Source organism: Chiloscyllium punctatum, chromosome 33, assembly GCF_047496795.1.
Source record: "Chiloscyllium punctatum isolate Juve2018m chromosome 33, sChiPun1.3, whole genome shotgun sequence".
Classification (NCBI taxonomy): domain Eukaryota; kingdom Metazoa; phylum Chordata; class Chondrichthyes; order Orectolobiformes; family Hemiscylliidae; genus Chiloscyllium; species Chiloscyllium punctatum.
In genome coordinates, this window is record NC_092771.1 from 11,896,156 (window position 1) to 11,913,663 (window position 17,508).

The window sequence follows — 17,508 nt, forward strand, 5'->3', positions numbered from 1 at the left end:
GAATGGTTTCTTAAACTTGTTTTATGGACACTGTAACTAATTTGCCAAATTAATCAGCTGTCCACTTTATTAATGTACTTATCGAGCTCTTTGGTTTTGAACTATTTAATTCTGCCACTGGAGTACCAAACAAAGATAAATTTGTGTGTTAAGCATTCACAAAGTAATTTCTTGACTACAGCGATCTTTATAGAACAGACCTTTTATTAAATCATGGGGGACATAGTCAAGGTGAATAGCAAGGTCTTTTCCCCTGGGTAGGGGAGTTCAAAATTAGAGGGCATAGGTTTAGGGTGAGAGGAGAAAGATTTAAAAGGGACTTGAGGTGCAAGTTGTTAAGCGGAAGAAGGAGGCTTATGTGTTGATGAGACAAGATGGTTCAGATGAGCCGATGGAGAGTTACAGATCAGCTCGGAAGTATTTAAAGAAAGAGTTAAGAGCAAAGAGAGGACGTGAGCAGTCTTTAGCAAGTAGAATAAAGGGGAACCATAAAGCTTTCTATAGGTATGTGAGATAAAAGGATAACTAGGATAGGAATAGGGCCAGTCAAAGACAGAAGTGGGAAGTTGAGTGTGGATCCTGTAGAAATTGGACAGGTGCTAAACATACATTTCTCATTGCTTTTCACTCAGGAAAAGGAGAATATTGTAGAGGAGAAGAATGAAATATGAAATATTAGACTAGAAAGGATCGAGGTTAGTTACGAAGAGATGTTAACAATTCTAGAAGGAGTGAAAGGAGATAAGTCCCCTGGGCTGGATGGATTTATCCAAGAATTCTCTGGGAAGCTAGGGAGGAGATAGCAGAGCCTTTGGCTTTGATATTTGAGTCGTCATTGTCTACAGGTTTGGTACCAGAGGACTGGAGGATTGCAAATGTTGTACCCTCGTTCAAGAAGGGCAGTAGAGATGATTATAGACCAGGTAATTATAGACCAGTGAGCCTTACATCTGTTGTAGGAAAGGTTTTAGAAAGGATTATAAGAGATAAGATTTATAATCATCTAGCAAGCAACAATTTGGTTTCAGATAGTCAACATGATGTTGTCAAGGGCAGGTCGTGTCTCACAAACCTCATTGAGTTTTTTGAGAAGGTGACCAAGCATGTAGATGAGGGTAAGGTGACCAAGCATGTAGATGACGTGGTATACATGGACTTCAGTAAAGCCTTTGATAAGGTTCTTCATGGTAAGCTGTTGAAAATGGGGAGGCATGGGATGGAGGGTAATTTAGCAGTTTGAATTAGAAACTGGCTTTCTGGAAGAAGGCAGCGAGTGGTGGTTGATGGAAAATATTCAGTCTGGAGTCCAGTTACTAGTGGTGTGCCACAAGGATCTGTTTTGGGACCACAGCTGTTTGTCATTTTTATAAATGACTTAGACGCAGGCATAGGTGGATGGATTAGTAAATTTGCAGATGACACTAAAATCAGTGGAGTAGTGGACAGTGTGGAAGAATGTTGCAAATTGCAGGGGAACTTGGATTAACTGCAGAATTGGGCTGAGAGGTGGCAAATGGAGTTCAATGCAGATAAATGTGAGGTGATTCACTTTAGGAAAAATAACAGGAAGGCAGAGTACTGGGTCAATGGAAAGATTGTTCATAGTTTGGATGTGCAGAGGGATCTTGAAGTCCATGACATAGATCCCTGAAAGTTGCCACCCCAGTTGATAGTACTGTTATGAAGGCAGACGGTATGTTAGGTTTCATTGGTAGAGGGATTGCGTTCCGGAGCCACAATATCATGCTGCAACTATACAAAACACTGGTGCGGCTGCATTTGAATATTGTGTACAGTTCTGGTCGCCATATTTCAGGAAGTATGTGGAAGACTTGGAAAATGTGCAGAGGAGATTTACCAGGATGTTGTCTGGTCTAGAGGGAAGGTCTTATGAGGAAAGGCTGGAGACTGTTCTCATTTGAAAGAAGAAGGCTAAGAGGGGATTTGATAGAGACATACAAGATGATCAGAGGATTAGATAGGGTAGACAGTGAAAGTCTTTTTCCTAGGATGATGACGTCAGCGTGTACGAGGGGGCATAACTACAAATTGAGGGGTGATAGATTTAAGACAGATGTCAGAGGCAGGTTCTTTACACAGAGAGTGGTAAGGGCGTGGAATGCCCTATCTGCGAATGTAGTCAACTCAGCCACATTAGGGAGAATTAAACAATCTTTGGATAAGAATATGGATGATGATGGGATAGTGTAGGGGGACGAGCTGAGAATATTCACAGGTCGGCGCAACATTGAGGGCCGAAGGGCCTGTTCTACGCTGTATTGTTCTATGTTCTATGTTCTAACTTTTTCACACAGAGGGTGGTTTGTCTGTGGAATGAACTGCTACAGGAAGTGGGAGATGCAGGTATAGTGACAACATTTAAAAGACATTTGGACAGCTAAATGAATAGAAAAGGTTTAGAGACACATGGGACAAATGCAGGCAAATAGGACTAGATTAATTTGGGAAACTTGGTTTGCATGGTCAAGTTGAACTGAAAGATCTATTTCTGTGATGTAGGACTCTATCCTCTCAACAACAAGTGTAATATGCAATAACCCAACTTCAACACATTGTCTAATTTTTATATTATTCAATGGAGGCAACCATCATACAGTAATTCACAGTTTACATTATTTTATATTATTTACATTTCATTGTCAAAAAATGCACAGTTACATAGTTACAATGTTTCCCTACAATGCCCAATTTATATTGATAGTATTAATAAATAATCGATGTCTATTCATTCTAATTAACAAGTCAAAGTACTTCTATGAGCTGTGGGGTTTATGGAAAGGCAATTGAGTGATTTCAGTTTTAAAAGCCTCTCCTACACTAAGTCAATATAAATCACTATTGGGAACCTTTGCTGTGAAAGTGATCCTGGCACATTGAAAACGATGCCAGGGTCTGCCCTCTCCCTGCTCAGAAATGTTGGCAAAAGCTTCTGAAAGGAGAGTGTGGCATAGGACCTGGGCAGCATGTGAAAGCGGGCACATACAAGGACAGGGTGGGGTTTGGACGTGTAAGAGGTGCATTGGGCACTGGGTGCCCATCAGCATTACCCCAGGTAGTTCATTACTCTGCAATAAACACGTGATCAGGCCAGCCCATGGTATTCATTGGTTAGAGACAAAAGTTCTGCAGATGCTGGAATGCAAAGTAGTCAGGCAGGAGGCTGGAAGAACACAGCAAGCCAGGCAGTATCAGGAGGTGCAGAAGTCAATGTTTCGGGTGTAACCCTTCATTAGGCCAACCTTTAATCATTGGTCTTTTTGAGGGGTGTTAGATATTGGGCTGATCCTTTAAAGGGATATACAGTCTGGGAAAAGGAAACGTGGCTCCTGGAAGCCTGGGGGTGCACCACGTTTCTCTGATGCTGTTTTGGGACCATCTTCCTCTTCCCCCTTGAAGACAGAAAGCCCTCCATGTACCAGGTCCACTGCTGATGGGGAAAGGGCACACAAACATTCAACAGCCTCAGCTCCAGGTAAGACCACTTCTCTGAGCATCCTCCCTTTGACTTGAGAGTCACAATGCTGATTGAATTTAACCCTTCTCCATCACTGGTCATCCTCATCCACTGCATGGTCACCCTTGTTCAATCCACAGATGGGGAGCCTGAACATTGCTTACATAGTACACCCTGGCATAGGGGTCATATCCATTCACATCCACCATTATTTGAAATTGTTGGGTAGTTTTACAGTCAAATGCCCTTCAGCTGCTAGCCCTCCAGGTCTATCCAAGCTTAGGACTGGCACCACTACACACTGGCATGCCTGCACCAATGGCAATACTCCAAGCAACAAAAATGCTCCATGATTTCATCAGGATCATCAAGGTAAGGGCACTCTGTTCCTTGTGTTTGTCCACATCATCACCATTTGCAGCCTCCATACCCCTGCCCCACTTTAAATCCCTCTCCTACAATCATTGCATCACATCCTTCACTATATTGCTTCTTCCTCCTTGCCCCGGGCAGCTCTCGCTTGCACCATTTCATCTTACACACTGTGTATCAGTTATCCCAGTGACATGGTTCCGCTCCTAGTTTACTCAGACTCTTCCCACTGTTCAGGATGTCTCTCTCCCTCCACAAAGAGGCCCATTGCAATATGGCAGGGGATAAAAAAAATGCAAATGCTGGAATCCAAGGGGTCCTGACGAAGGTTATAGACGAAACGTCGACTCCTGCACCTCCTGATGCTGCCTGACTTGCTGTGTCTCCCACCCTCCTGCTTGTCTACAATGCAATATGGCAGGCAGAGAATTTTCAATCCTGCCATAATGGCAGCATAGCAGGCCATTTCAATGCCTGAAAAGTGTACGCATGGAACTGAGTTTCTGAGCCAAAGCCCCTTCAACATTCAACGCTACCACTTTTTAAAAAAATCATTCACAAGACATGGTCCTCACTGGCTAGACCAATAGTTATTACCCATCCCTAATTGCCTCAAACACAGTTAAGACTCACATTGCTGTGGGTCTGGAGTCACATATAGGCCAGAACAGGTAAAGATGGCAGGTTCCTTCCCCAACGCGAACTAGACATCATCAATGGCTTCATGGTCATTATTAGATTCTTAACTCGAGACGTTGTTTTAATTCAAATGCCACATTGTGGCATAGCAGGATAATACCATTAGGTTGTTGTGGTTCTGTTCGCCGAGCTGGGAATTTGTGTTGCAGACGTTTCGTCCCCTGTCTAGGTGACATCCTCAGTGCTTGTGGGCCTCCTGTGAAGCGCTTCTGTGATCTTTGCTCCGCCATTTGTAGTGGTTTGAATCTGTCGCTTCCGGTTGTCAGTTCCAGCTGTCCATTGCAGTGGTCAGTATATTGGGTCCAGATCGATGTGCTTATTGATTGAATCTGTGGATGAGTGCCATACCTCTAGGAATTCCCTGGCTGTTCTCTGTTTGGCTTGTCCTATATCACTACTATTATAGGACAAGCCAAACAGAGAACAGCCAGGGAATTCCTAGAGGTATGGCACTCATCCACAGATTCAATCAATAAGCACATCGATCTGGACCCAATATACTGACCACTGCAATGGACAGCTGGAACTGACAACTGGAAGCAGTAGATTCAAACCACTATAAATGCCAGAGGAAAGATCACAGAAGCGCTTCACAGGATGCTCCCAAGCACTGAGGATGTCACCTAGACAGGAGACGAAACGTCTACAACACAAATTCCCAGCTCGGCGAACAGAACCACAACAACGAGCACCCGAGCTACAAATCTTCTCACAAACTTTGAATACCATTAGGCCATTGCTTCCCCACTCCCATCTCCTTATAGTATTCTGTCTTAATCACAGAAGAATACATCTACCTTTGGTGCTATCCAAATCCCTCAACGTTCTTCACTTGGTAGAATATGACTGTCTGACCCTACAAAGATTTATCAAGACATTAGTACCCATGCAACTTCTCAGAGTCTGAATGGCAAATGAAGATGAGAACTATTGAGGAAAATCTTACTTGTTCCATTAGCCCCTTTGCTTCCGAAGAACCATGTACAACATATAAGCTCATTGGCCCAACACGATCTAGCTGAGCTCTTCAAGGGTAAATCAAGCAAAACATTTGAAACCTACAGAACATCATTTTTAAAATAACTGCTCAACTGAGGAGAATGTAACCTTCACTTGAATTTAGTGTTCTGTTGGTCCTCCAATCCCACCAAGAATAAATATCAACAATGGCACCACCTACTGGTGGACAGCATGTGATCACATTCAATGTCGTCAATACAATTTGGAGGCTTCAATTTTGAATTGTGTTGAAATCAGATGAAGAGGAAATGTATGATTGAGAGATAAGAATGTGACAAATTCGATACACAAAACAGAGATGAGTAATTAAATGTCCTGTGATTATATTTTGCGAGGATAAATTATGATCTTCCTGCATATCTTTTCAGTTGATCAGAAGTTCAGAAGTTCTCATAGTGATGCATGAAGTGAGCCTGGTCTCTCTTGTTGATTTGCTGACAAGCTTTCTCCACATTTTTGGTCAGTCCTGGTGGTCCACAGCTGAAAACTCCAATTTTTCCCACCTTTTAATAAATTTTAAACAAATTTAGCTTTGATCTCGTCCAACCCAACAGCCTACCACCCTTCCACCCCGTTGGCTCACAGCCAACACTTGTTTTTAAGAATACAAAAGATTTCAAATCTCTGCAGTCACAAAATTCAGCTTCTATCTTCAGTAACTTTCTCCAGCTCCCCTTATTTATCACTGAGACAACATCTAGGCTCGGTCAATCAAACATGATGAACAATGATCCCTTACCAGACTGCATAATTCATTGCAGAATAATTGAGCACATGCAACAAGTTGGAAGGTGATGGTGGTTGAAGGGTACATATATGGAGGTGGCAGTGGGGTAGGGGTTGAGGAGGGAAGCAATCTATAATTTGTGAAGATCTCCACCTGACTCCAACATGTTCCAGCTACAAATACCTAAGCCTCATTGAGAGTTCAGTTGGGAGCATATCGCTGTTGAGTCAGAAATTTATGGGTTCATGTCCCAGGACTTGAACATAAAATTCAGCTGGTGGTCAGTGTAGTAGCAAGGAACTACCAGAGGGTCAGGACTGAGGGACTGCCGCACTGTCAGAGGGTCAGTGCTAAGGGTGCACTGCACTGTCGGAGGGTCAGTGCTAAGGGTGTACCGCACTATCGGAGAATCAGTCCTGAGGGAGTGTTGCAATGCCGCAAGATCAGTACTGAAGGAGTGCCGCATTGTCGCAGGGTCAGTGCTGAGGGAGTGCCACACTGCTGAGGGTCAGTACTGAGGGAGTGCCACACTGTCGGAGTTGCAGTTGTAGTCTTAAGCCAGGTTCCACAAAGTGGACAGAAAAGGTCATATTGAACTGTTCAAGAAAAAACAGTAAGTTCTCTTCAGTGTCCTGGCCAATACTGAATTTTGGACAATCTCATTCTGGTTGCTGATGGACACATGTCTACCTCAGAGGATTGTGCAGAGTTGATCTCCAGGATGATTGAGATCATTAAAGATGATCTTCAGTAATAGAAGCATCAGTCTCAACATCAAAGAATGTTACTGTTGAGCTTTGAATTAAAGATTAGATTACTTACAGTGTGGAAACAGGCCCTTTGGCCCAACAAGTCCACACCCAGAGGAAACCCACGCAGACACAGGGAGAATGTGCAAACTCCACACAGAGAGTCACCTGAGGTGGGAATTGAACCCAGGTCTCTGGTGCTGTGAGGCTGCAGTGCTAACCACTGTGCCACCATGCCACCCACATTATTGTTGATATTGAACAGCTAACCTCTATTGTGAATCTTCAAACCTGGCATTTTATATAAAAAGTGAATTGATAGTAACTGACAGGAATGAATTATCTTCCCTTCATGATATGCAGCTGTAACTTGCAAAGGCTCCAAACAGAGTAAATAAGGAGAAACTGTTTCCAATAGCTGAACAGTTGCTGGCCAGAAATTGAAGTCATTTGACAGAAGAGCCAAAGTTAGCATGAGGCAAAACAGGTTTACTCAATGAGTGCTTATATGACCTGGAATGCATCAACTGATACAGTGGGAGATGTATCAGTTTCTGTGCGAATGCGGCCTTCAAAGGAGGTTTGGTTAAATACACTATCTAAAGGATGAAAATTACCGAGTTGTAGAGAAAGAGCAGAGGAGTGGGACGAATTGGATTTCCCATCATAAGGGTCCAGCACAGAACTGGATCATTTTGTACTGGACTTGTAAAAATTCTATTCAGTCCATGTCCTCACCCAATTATTTATTGCAAGTATGAAAACCCTGTTGAAAGGGGCTAATGAAGGAATTTAAAACTCAGTTCTCTAACCCGAATGAGACAAAAATAAGACACAGGGTCAGGACCTTGATCTCGTTGATAGCAGACACAGAATCCCAACAGTGTAGAAGCAGGCCATTTGGCCCATTGAGTCCACACCAATCTTCTGAAAAGCAACCCACCCAATTCCTGTAACTCTGCATTTCCCATGGCTAATCCACCTAGCCTGTGGATCCCTGGACACTATGGGCAACTTAGCATGGCCAATGCACCTAACCTGCACATCTTTGGACTGTGGGAGGAAACCCATGGGGAGAACGAGCAAACTCCACACAGACAGTCCGCCCGAGGATAGAATCAAACCCAGGTCCCTGGTGCTGTGAGATAACAGTGCTAACCACTGAGCTACTGTACTGCCCTTTGGGTAAGGTGTTACTGTCTTAACATGAAAGCAGATACTGAACTCACCTCTGGGTGAACCTCCTGTAGTGAGTTGAAGAATGGTATAAACTGGGGTCTCCCAAAGTGAGTGATAGAACGAAGTCCTGTGAATAGGCTGCGGTTTGACACTTTCTGAAAGTGACGCTCACAGATATACTAAAGGAGACAGAAACATCAGAAAAGTACTAATGACATTAACACCTGAAAGCCAATAAAACGTAAGGATTAAAAGCGTGGACAGTAGCCTTTTTAATTATGGTGATGATTAGTGAACAAAACTAGTCACTGTTAACCATCGAGTTATTTACGAGAAAGTGAGGACTGCAGATGCTGGAAATTCAGAGTCAGAAGCGTGGAGCTGGAAAAGCACAGCAGGTCAAGGAGAACCCGAGGAACAGGAGAGTCAGCGTTTCAGGTACAGGAGGGGCTTATGGCCGAAACATCAATTCTCCTGCTCCTCAGATGCTGCCTGACCTGCTGTGTTTTTGAAGCACCACATGTCTGATTCATCGAGTTAACTACCCCATGTAAGGTACTGTGAACATCTGGTTGACCTGTATATTTTGAGCCTTGCAATAGCTGGTTAATACTTGACTTTAAATAATAGAGAATTGAAACTGGTCACTAGTGATCAATTAATCCTCATCAACATTTAGAGGCTTCTTGCAGCACAGTGGTGATGTCCCTACCTCTGACCTGGAAGGCCAAGTTCAAATCCAACCTACACCAGAGGGGTGTCATAGCATCTTTGAACAGACTGATTCGCAACTATTCTTCACCAAGATTTAATCCTCCCTATTTCATGGATTTGCCACCTCAACGTTGGCTGATGTGGCAGGGATATCCAAGAGTGGTACATAAACTGGCAATTGGTGTATTGGTATGTTGTGGACTGTTCCAAAATCAGCGTATACACCGTTGCATCAGTATCTAGAAGTAAGTTGTGTTTGGCTTATATTGAATATAGGGCATAAGTTCATCTCTGTTGTCTGACCTTTGGAGACAAAGGGAATTTCACCATCAACTTATCAGACCATAAGGCTGCTCTCTGATTACAGAGCAGTGATTGATAGTGCTTCAAACAGTGAATTTCCATGCCTCAGGTGAGGGAAGAGGTTGAGAAGCAGAGTCCTTCACTATAACCTCAGCCAGTGTGGGAATAGAACCCACCTTACGCTGTACTGCATGCCCACCATCCAGTGAACTGAGCTAAACCAAATCCCTTGGCGGCTAAAGGAATGCCGTGCAAACAGGTGAAAAATTTTCTAGCATCTCAGGTCATGAAAATTGTTGTGTTGTCCGTTCACAATTCTCACCAGGAGGTGAAACCACAATTACTTACCAACATAGTAGTCCTGAGATCAAATTTTTCAGCGAGTTGGGTAATGTAGATGTGGACAGAAACCAGATCATTTTTATCATTCTTCTCAACTTCACGAATTATATCCGCCATCCATTCGAACTGTCGCTGGGTCCGAGTCACCCAGATAAAATAGACCTAGTGGAGAAAAGAGTGAGTACACCTGAGCGTGTGGAAGATTTGGTGCCAAGAATGAGAGATTTTAGAGACAGGGAAAACTTGATGGGTTGTTCACCTTAGAGCAAAGAAAGCCAGAGAGATGTAATAGGAGTGAACAATTATGAGGCATTTTGATAAATAATTAAGAATCATAGAAAGGTTACAGCACAGAAGGAGGCCATTTGGCCCATCATATCTATGCTGGCTCTTAGAAGGAGAAATTCATGGAGAGCCACCCATCCCCAGCTTCTCCATTTGACATTGCAGTTCCTTTCTTCCTGATAATAATGCAGTTCCCTTTGAAAGCCTTAATAAATGCATGCTCCAGCACACTCTCTAGCAGCACACCCTTCATCCTGATCCTTTGCTGCTTGGAAAGGGGGTTTCTCACATCATTTCTGCTGAGACTCAGAGTCGTAGAAATGTCCAGCACTGAAACAGACCCTTTGGTCCAACACGTTCATGCCAACCAGATATCCTAAATTAATCTAGTCCCTTTTGCCAGCATTTGGCCCTTATCCCTCTAAACCCTGACTATTCATATACCATCCAGATGCCTTTTAAATATTGTTATTGTCCCAGCCTCCACCATTTCTTCTGGCAGCTCATTCCATATCGCACCACCCTTTGCATGAAAATGTTGCCCCTTAAGCCCCTTTTAAATCTTCCCCCTCTCTCCTTAAATCTTTGCCCTCTAATTTTGGACTCACCTATCCTGGGGAAAATACCTTGTCCATGCCCCTCATGATTTTATAAACTTCTATAAGGTCACCCCTCAGCTTCCGATGCAAGGGAAAATAGCCCCAGCCTATTCACCCTCTCCTTGTAGCTCAAACCCTCCAACACTGGCAACATCTTGGTAAATCTTTCAAGTTCAGAAGACATGAGATATATTTTTGATTAAAATTGCACTGCAGGTTAACAATATTATCGGTTTTGGGAAGTTGGATTCTAATATAAAGGTAAGTTTTGATTTGCTTTAATATTGTCACATGTACCTAAGAACAGTCAAAAGTTTTGTTTAGCGTGTAGTGCAGGCAGGTCATAGTATACAAACATACAAAGATCATAGGGTGATTGAACAGAATGTGGAATACAATGTTATAACTGCAAAGAGGGTGTACAAAGAGCAAGATCAACATTAGCTTGAAATTTGATTAGATTACTTACAGTGTGGAAACAGGCCCTTCGGCCCAACAAGTCCACACCGTCCCGCCGATGCGCAACCCACCCATACCCCTACATCTACCCCTTACCTAACACTACGGGCAATTTAGCATGGCCAATTCACCTGGCCTGCACATCTTTGGACTGTGGGAGGAAACCGGAGCACCCGGAGGAAACCACGCAGACACGGGAAGAACGTGCAAACTCCACACAGTCAGTCGCCTGAGGCGGGAATTGAACCCTGGTCTCTGATGCTGTGAGGCAGCAGTGCTAACCAGGAGGTTAATTTGAGAGGAGGTTGTCTTCCAGTGCTGTGAAGGTCCGTTTTTTTTTCAAGACCTGGGTCAGAAAGTCATCTGGAACAGTGAACTAAAGACAGTCTTTCTAAGACATCATTTGATTTAACCTAAACAACTCAATAAGCAACTTGATGAGATAATTAGTACTTATTATTGTCTTGTTTTTCTGACAAGGGAGAGGGAGACTAGAGGCCAGGAGTAAGTTGAGGTCAGAAGATTCTTACTGATGTCACAAAGCTGGTCTCTTTTACTAAAAGCTGTTCCTTTTCTCAAAGATACTGTGTCCTTGATTTCTTTCAGAAGGGTCATAAACCACTCCCGTTTCCGAGATGACTAGTTTAGTGCAGAGCTTAAAGGGTATTGAGAGGCCTTTTTGTTTATATGTGAACAGCTGAGACCTCAGGTCAAAGTGGTCATGTTTTACAAATGACCTGTATAATCAAAAGGGAGTGGTCAGCTCTCTAGCTGAGCAGTTCAGTCCAGAGCTAGTTGGGAGTTCAACAGTGAGCTGTGTGGAAACTCTTTCTCTCTCTCTGCCCTTCTAACTTCAACCTGTAAGCATCTGTTCCATTTTTTAACTGTGTTTTAGAACATAGAACATAGAAACGTACAGCACAGAACAGGCCCTTAGGTCCACAATATTGTGCCAAGACTTAATCCTAATGCAAAGCATAGTAACTTAACCTACGTACCCCTCAACTCACTGCTTTAAGGGGGTTTGCTTATTAGGACTGTTGTGTATATTTGGAACAGCATAATTAAGTCTAGTTTGGATAGACTGAGTTCTGTAGATGTTCTTTATTCTGTTCTTTGTGTTTCATTGTGTAATTCTGTGAATACATTTCGGTCTGTTTTAAAACCTGGTAGTTAACCTAGCTAACTTACTCCAGGTCATTCTCATTGCACACTTATCGAAACAAATTGCAAAGTTATGGTCTGGGTGCCTGCTCAAGAATATTTTGAGTGATCTGGCCTAGTCCATAACATGGGCAGAAGGGAGGGTCTATTTTTGGCAACTTCCAGGCCCATAGAACTGGGCAGAAGTCTTAACCTGTTTCAGCAGTACAAGATAACAAGATTGGGGAAAAAAAACCTTTCGCTTTCCTTAAAAAAAATCAGTGAGTTAGCCTGTGTGCCTTGGGAAGAAGTGCTGATAATCACATCTGGAGAATGTGCAGAACATTTCTGAAAGGAAACACTTGCAACCTCATTGATTGAGTAAGAATTTAAGGAGTAAAGATGGGAATGCTACTCCACTGGGGTTGAGTATCTGTACATGATGTTGTTGGGAGAAAGGTTGAATCTTCCTTTTTGGTGTTCATGATTAGATCTTACCAAATAGTTACACAGATCTTTGATTTCTCTTTGATATAATAAGTCAAAGTACACTGGCAGCCTCTTGATAATATGTTCTGTGACTGATCACTATGGTAAACAAAATGCAAAATAAAAACCTATGGTCTATCAAGCTAGGTTTCACTTTGGAATCTGACTCATTCAGTCTTGTCACCATCTGCAATCTTAACCTTGAACAGTGTTTGCTGGAGTGAGTGATGTACTATCCCCCACCTCAGTAAGGGTGGAACACGTTTGTAAAAGAGCCTGCTGTAGCAGATTTCTTTTAGTTACCTTTTTGCAGGCGATCTTGCTGAACATAGATGACTTGAAGACGAGGTCTTTGAGAATTGATGAAAATGGTGTCACACCGATGCCTCCCCCAACCAGAACGGACACCTCAAACTGGTTCCATTCTTGATGACCCTCACCAAAAGGCCCGTCCAGATATATCTGCAGGACACAGGAAAGTTTCGGGTCAGTCAGAAGGCATTTAGTATGCAGTCACTTTGTGATTTGAAAATGTAATTCTTGGTCAATTTTTAAGAAGTTCGCACTTTCCAAGGGATGTAGGCATTGCTGCTCAGGTTAGTATTTGATGCTCATCCCTACTTACCCTTGCACTGAACAGATTGCAAGGGCTATTTCAGAGGGGAGTTAAGGATCAACCACCTTGTTGTAGGCTTGGACTCATTTAAAGGCCAGACCGGGTAAGGACAGCAGATTTCCTTCCCTGAAGGACATGAGTGATCTAACAGCAATCAATGATGGTTGCATGGCACTGTTGCCAAAACCAGCTTATTCCAAATTTATTAACTAATTTTAAATTCCCAACAGTTGCTGTGCTGAGATTTGAACCCATGTTCTCAGAACACTAGAAACAAAAACAGGAATTGCTGGAAAACCTCAGCAGGTCTGGCAGCATCTGTGGAGAGAAATCAGAGTTAACTCGGTTCTGAGAAGGGTCACTGGAGAAGGGATGCTGGTTGGGCAGCTCGTCATATCTGTTGGCTTATGCATTTCCATGGAGACAGCATTGGGGGAACTATAGGTTCCCCAGTTCTTCAGCAATTCACAAAAGGTACAAGAAACATCGTAGGAGTTTAACATTCAGCTTATTGAAACAAAAACAGCAGTTGCCGGAAAAGCTCAGCAGATCTGGCAGCTTCTGTTCAGAGAAATCAGAGTTAATGTTTTGCGGTCAAACTACCCAGTCCAAAATTTCCCATGGCTGACCCATCTAGCCTGCACACTATGGGGCAATGTCCCACGGCCAATACACCCTAATCTGCACATTTTTGGACTGTGGGAGGAAACCAGAGCACCCAGAGGAAACCCATACAGACAGTCACCCAAGGCTGGAATCAAACCCTGGGTCTCTGAAGCTGGTAAGCTGCAGTGCTAACCACTGAGCCACCCCTGAAGTCCAGCACCTTTTGAAAGCGGTTGGTCAATGCTGAACCACAATTACAGCTTTGGGATGGAAAGCTGGGAATCAGATTAAATATGTAGCTCGACCAGAGGATCAACTCTGACAGGGTAGGCTGAACAGCTTCCTCCCCTGCTGTATTTCTCCATCAGCTGGGAGTTGCCTTGTCACTATTCCACCAGAATCATATTTAAGAGCCTCTCAATAATTTCATTTTGCTAACTTGACTGTTGTTGTGATAAACAATGCCTTCAGTATTGGGTGTGTAGGCCGTGGCATCAGAATAAGTTTATCATTCTCAAGACAATTAATGAATTTCAATGCAAACTGAGCACATTAAAATTCCATCAGTGGCAAGTCATGGATTAAATATAGAAGTCAGGTTAGAATAATTTTTACATTATGGACCTCACTGTCAGTGCTACACTAACAGTGCCCGTTCCTAATTGCTGTTAAGATGTGCTGGCTTGTCACTGACCGTTGAATACAACTACACGTCTTGTTGGGCCATTTCAGGGGATAATGAAATATCCACGCAGTTTTGGGTGAGTCTGGAGATCATATATAGGCCAGGCAGGGTAAGGTGGAGAGTTTCCCTATCGCTATAGTTCATAAAGGCATGTTGTGGGCAATAAAATGCTGGCCAGTGATGTCAGATCACATGAATTAATTTTGAAAAATCTAAAACCATCAAATTGCTCTCGTGACTTGAGCTATCATAATAGCGTTCTTGTCTTTCTCATTTACAGGTGCTGTACATTTTTATCTGTAACTGCTTTCCCTTTAACTTGACCACACCCGACTTCAGGATGTGGCACACAGTCTGCTTATAAGGTTTGATGCACATTAATAACCAGCAGGTACGATCTTAGGAAGCCATGAAATGGAATTGTGTGACAGTTCCTGAATGACACCTTTTCCCATTCTTAAAAGATGTCAGGCTCAAAATGGAAATGTTCAGATGAAATAGGGGAGTCTTTCCTAATCACTACAGCTCCTTGTGGAACTAGCTGTGTGCAAATTGAACACTGAAATACATTTTCCAAACTTATCCCTTTGCAATAAAGGACATTGGTGAATAACTTTAAGCTGAGAATTCATTACATTTACCTTCACTTGCGTATTACCTTTGGGTTGCCTCCGAGATTTCCGACATTCTCCGGTGAGTAGGTTTCTCGTAACTTTGTCGTCCAGGGCCCCACTGCCCTAATATGGAGGCTGAGGGTGTCCTCATTTGGGGCTGAGGTCAGTGTGAAAGGATGATACTCATCAGCACCCAGGGATATACATGCGATACGCACCCACTGCCCAGACTTGTACTCAAAGTCCTGGGGCCGTTTAAATTCAAGGTACGTTACACCTGCAACCAAGAAAAAAAAACAGCTAAGTAGCCAGTGTCAGTGCCTGAAGGTGAGGACCTCAGCGTATCTTCCAACTATAGCCAGAGTTCAAACATCACTCCCCTGGCTACAATCCCAGTCTGATGTCCTGTGATCAGAATACATGTGATCTCATTGCAAGCTATCCTTCCTTTCTGGGCATTGGTGCCTTTGCATCATTTTTTGCAAACACCCTAAACTTGAGCTTTAATATTGGTAATTAGGTTAGATATCTCTTGATAAGTAATGGATAAAATAAGATCTTAAAAATAACGGTTCCTGCCACACAACACTACAGATACTATAGGTTTACCCATATCTCGTGGAATTCCAAATGTAAAGGTAAAGTCACCAGAGTCTCATCAGACCATAGTCTGTTCTCTCATTAGAGAGAGAGAGAAAGACATGAATGGTGGTGGATGAACCTAAGGGTCACTACGCCCCAGATGAGGGGAGAGATTGAGATGCAGAGTCCTCAATGATAACCTCAGCCAGTTTAGGAATGGAACCCATGGCAGCATGATGACTCAGTGGTTAGCACTGCTGTCTCACAGCGCCAGTGAGCTAGGTTTGATTCCAGCCTCGGGCAACTCTGTGCATGTTCTCCCCGTGTCTGCGTAGGTTTCCTTCGGTTGCTCTGGTTTCCTCTCACAAACCAAAGATGTACAGGTCAGGGTGGGTTGGTCATGGGAAATTGCCCCATGGTGTCCAGGGATGTGCAGGTTAGGTGGGCTCACCGTGGGAAATGCAGGGTTACAGGGATAGGGTGGGGAGGATGCTGTTTGGAGGGTTAGTGTGGATTTGACAGGCTGAATGGCATGCTCCTACAAAATAGGAGTTCTATAATCCATGCTGTTGGTGTCACCCTGCATTACAAACCAGCCAGCCAAGTGAATCCATCGCTAGCTCCATATGAAGCTTACACCGTCTCCTATAATAAATATGGGCTCAAAGGCCAGTCTCAGTCATGGTGACTGTGAGACTAACATCAATTGTTAAAGAAGTCCATCTGGTTCTCTAATGTTCTTTAGTGAAGGAACATGCCCTCCTTACCAAGTCTGATGTTCAGCTGACTCCCGACTCACCACAATGTGGTTGACTCTTATCTGCCTTCTGAAATGGCCTAGCAAACCCCTCAGTTCAAGAGTATTTAGGATTGAGCAATACCTGCAGACCTTGCCAGTTGTGACCACCTCCCATTAAAAACAAAACAAAATTAAATAAATATACCAGACCAAAACACATACATTGCCCAGTCCCATATCTGCCCTGTCATGTTATGAGTAATCATTATTTATTTACAGTAAATTACAAAGTTACAGATATTACATTTTACCTCACAACCTTGTTTTATTGGTGCTGACTAATTAAGGGAGATTGTCATTTAAATTAATCATCTCATGTTTGTCTTGTTTGTGATGGGCTACTAAAAAAAAGTATAACAATATGCTCACTATTAATTACTCAACAACAAGTTCCACTGAACATGTTAGTCATTGATATGGTTTTATTGTAATAATTCCAGGGAAGCACAGTCCAACCAAGCTCGTATCTAAATTCACCAGCATATCAAACAAGTTGGTTCACCTTGGACAACTGATAAGGATCTGAAAGTTATGACAGCATTTTTAATATAGTCATAGAGTCATGCAGCACAAAAACAAAACACTTTGGTCCACATAACCCCAAACTAAACTAGGATTAGTGGTGCTGGAAGAGCACAGCAGTTCAGGCAGCATCCAACGAGCAGCGAAATCGACGTTTCGGGCAAAAGCCCTTCATCAGGAATAGATGAAGGGCTTTTGCCCGAAACGTCGATTTCGTTGCTCGTTGGATGCTGCCTGAACTGCTGTGCTCTTCCAGCACCACTAATCCAGTATTTGCTTTCCAGCATCTGCAGTCATTGTTTTTACCCCAAACTAAACTAGTTCTACCTGCTTGCTCCAGGCTCATATCCCTCCAAACCTGTCCTATTCATGCACTTATCTAAGTTTCTAAACTTTGTAACTGTGCCTGCATCCACCACTTCCTCAGGAAGTTCATTCCACAAGCGAACTACACTCTGTATAAAAAAAATTCCCCTCATGTCTTTTTTAAATTGTCTTCTTTCACCTTAAAAAATATGCCCCTTAGTCA

At 43.0% G+C, this 17,508-nt stretch overlaps 1 protein-coding gene across 2 annotated transcripts in view; it reads right to left on the bottom strand.

Moving 5' to 3' along the window:
• Nucleotides 1-5,125: 5,125 nt before the first annotated feature.
• LOC140458435 (dual oxidase 2-like) overlaps nt 5,126-17,508 on the bottom strand; it is a 91,775-nt gene continuing 79,392 nt past the window's right edge. For both annotated transcript variants that reach the window (XM_072552995.1, XM_072552994.1), the window contains 5 exons: nt 15,121-15,353; nt 12,859-13,017; nt 9,587-9,742; nt 8,272-8,400; nt 5,126-6,069 (listed from right to left, as the gene is read on the bottom strand). In XM_072552995.1, the coding sequence (XP_072409096.1) occupies nt 5,947-6,069; nt 8,272-8,400; nt 9,587-9,742; nt 12,859-13,017; nt 15,121-15,353 (800 nt within the window). In that variant the 3' untranslated portion in view covers nt 5,126-5,946. The remainder of the gene's footprint in view (nt 6,070-8,271; nt 8,401-9,586; nt 9,743-12,858; nt 13,018-15,120; nt 15,354-17,508) is intronic.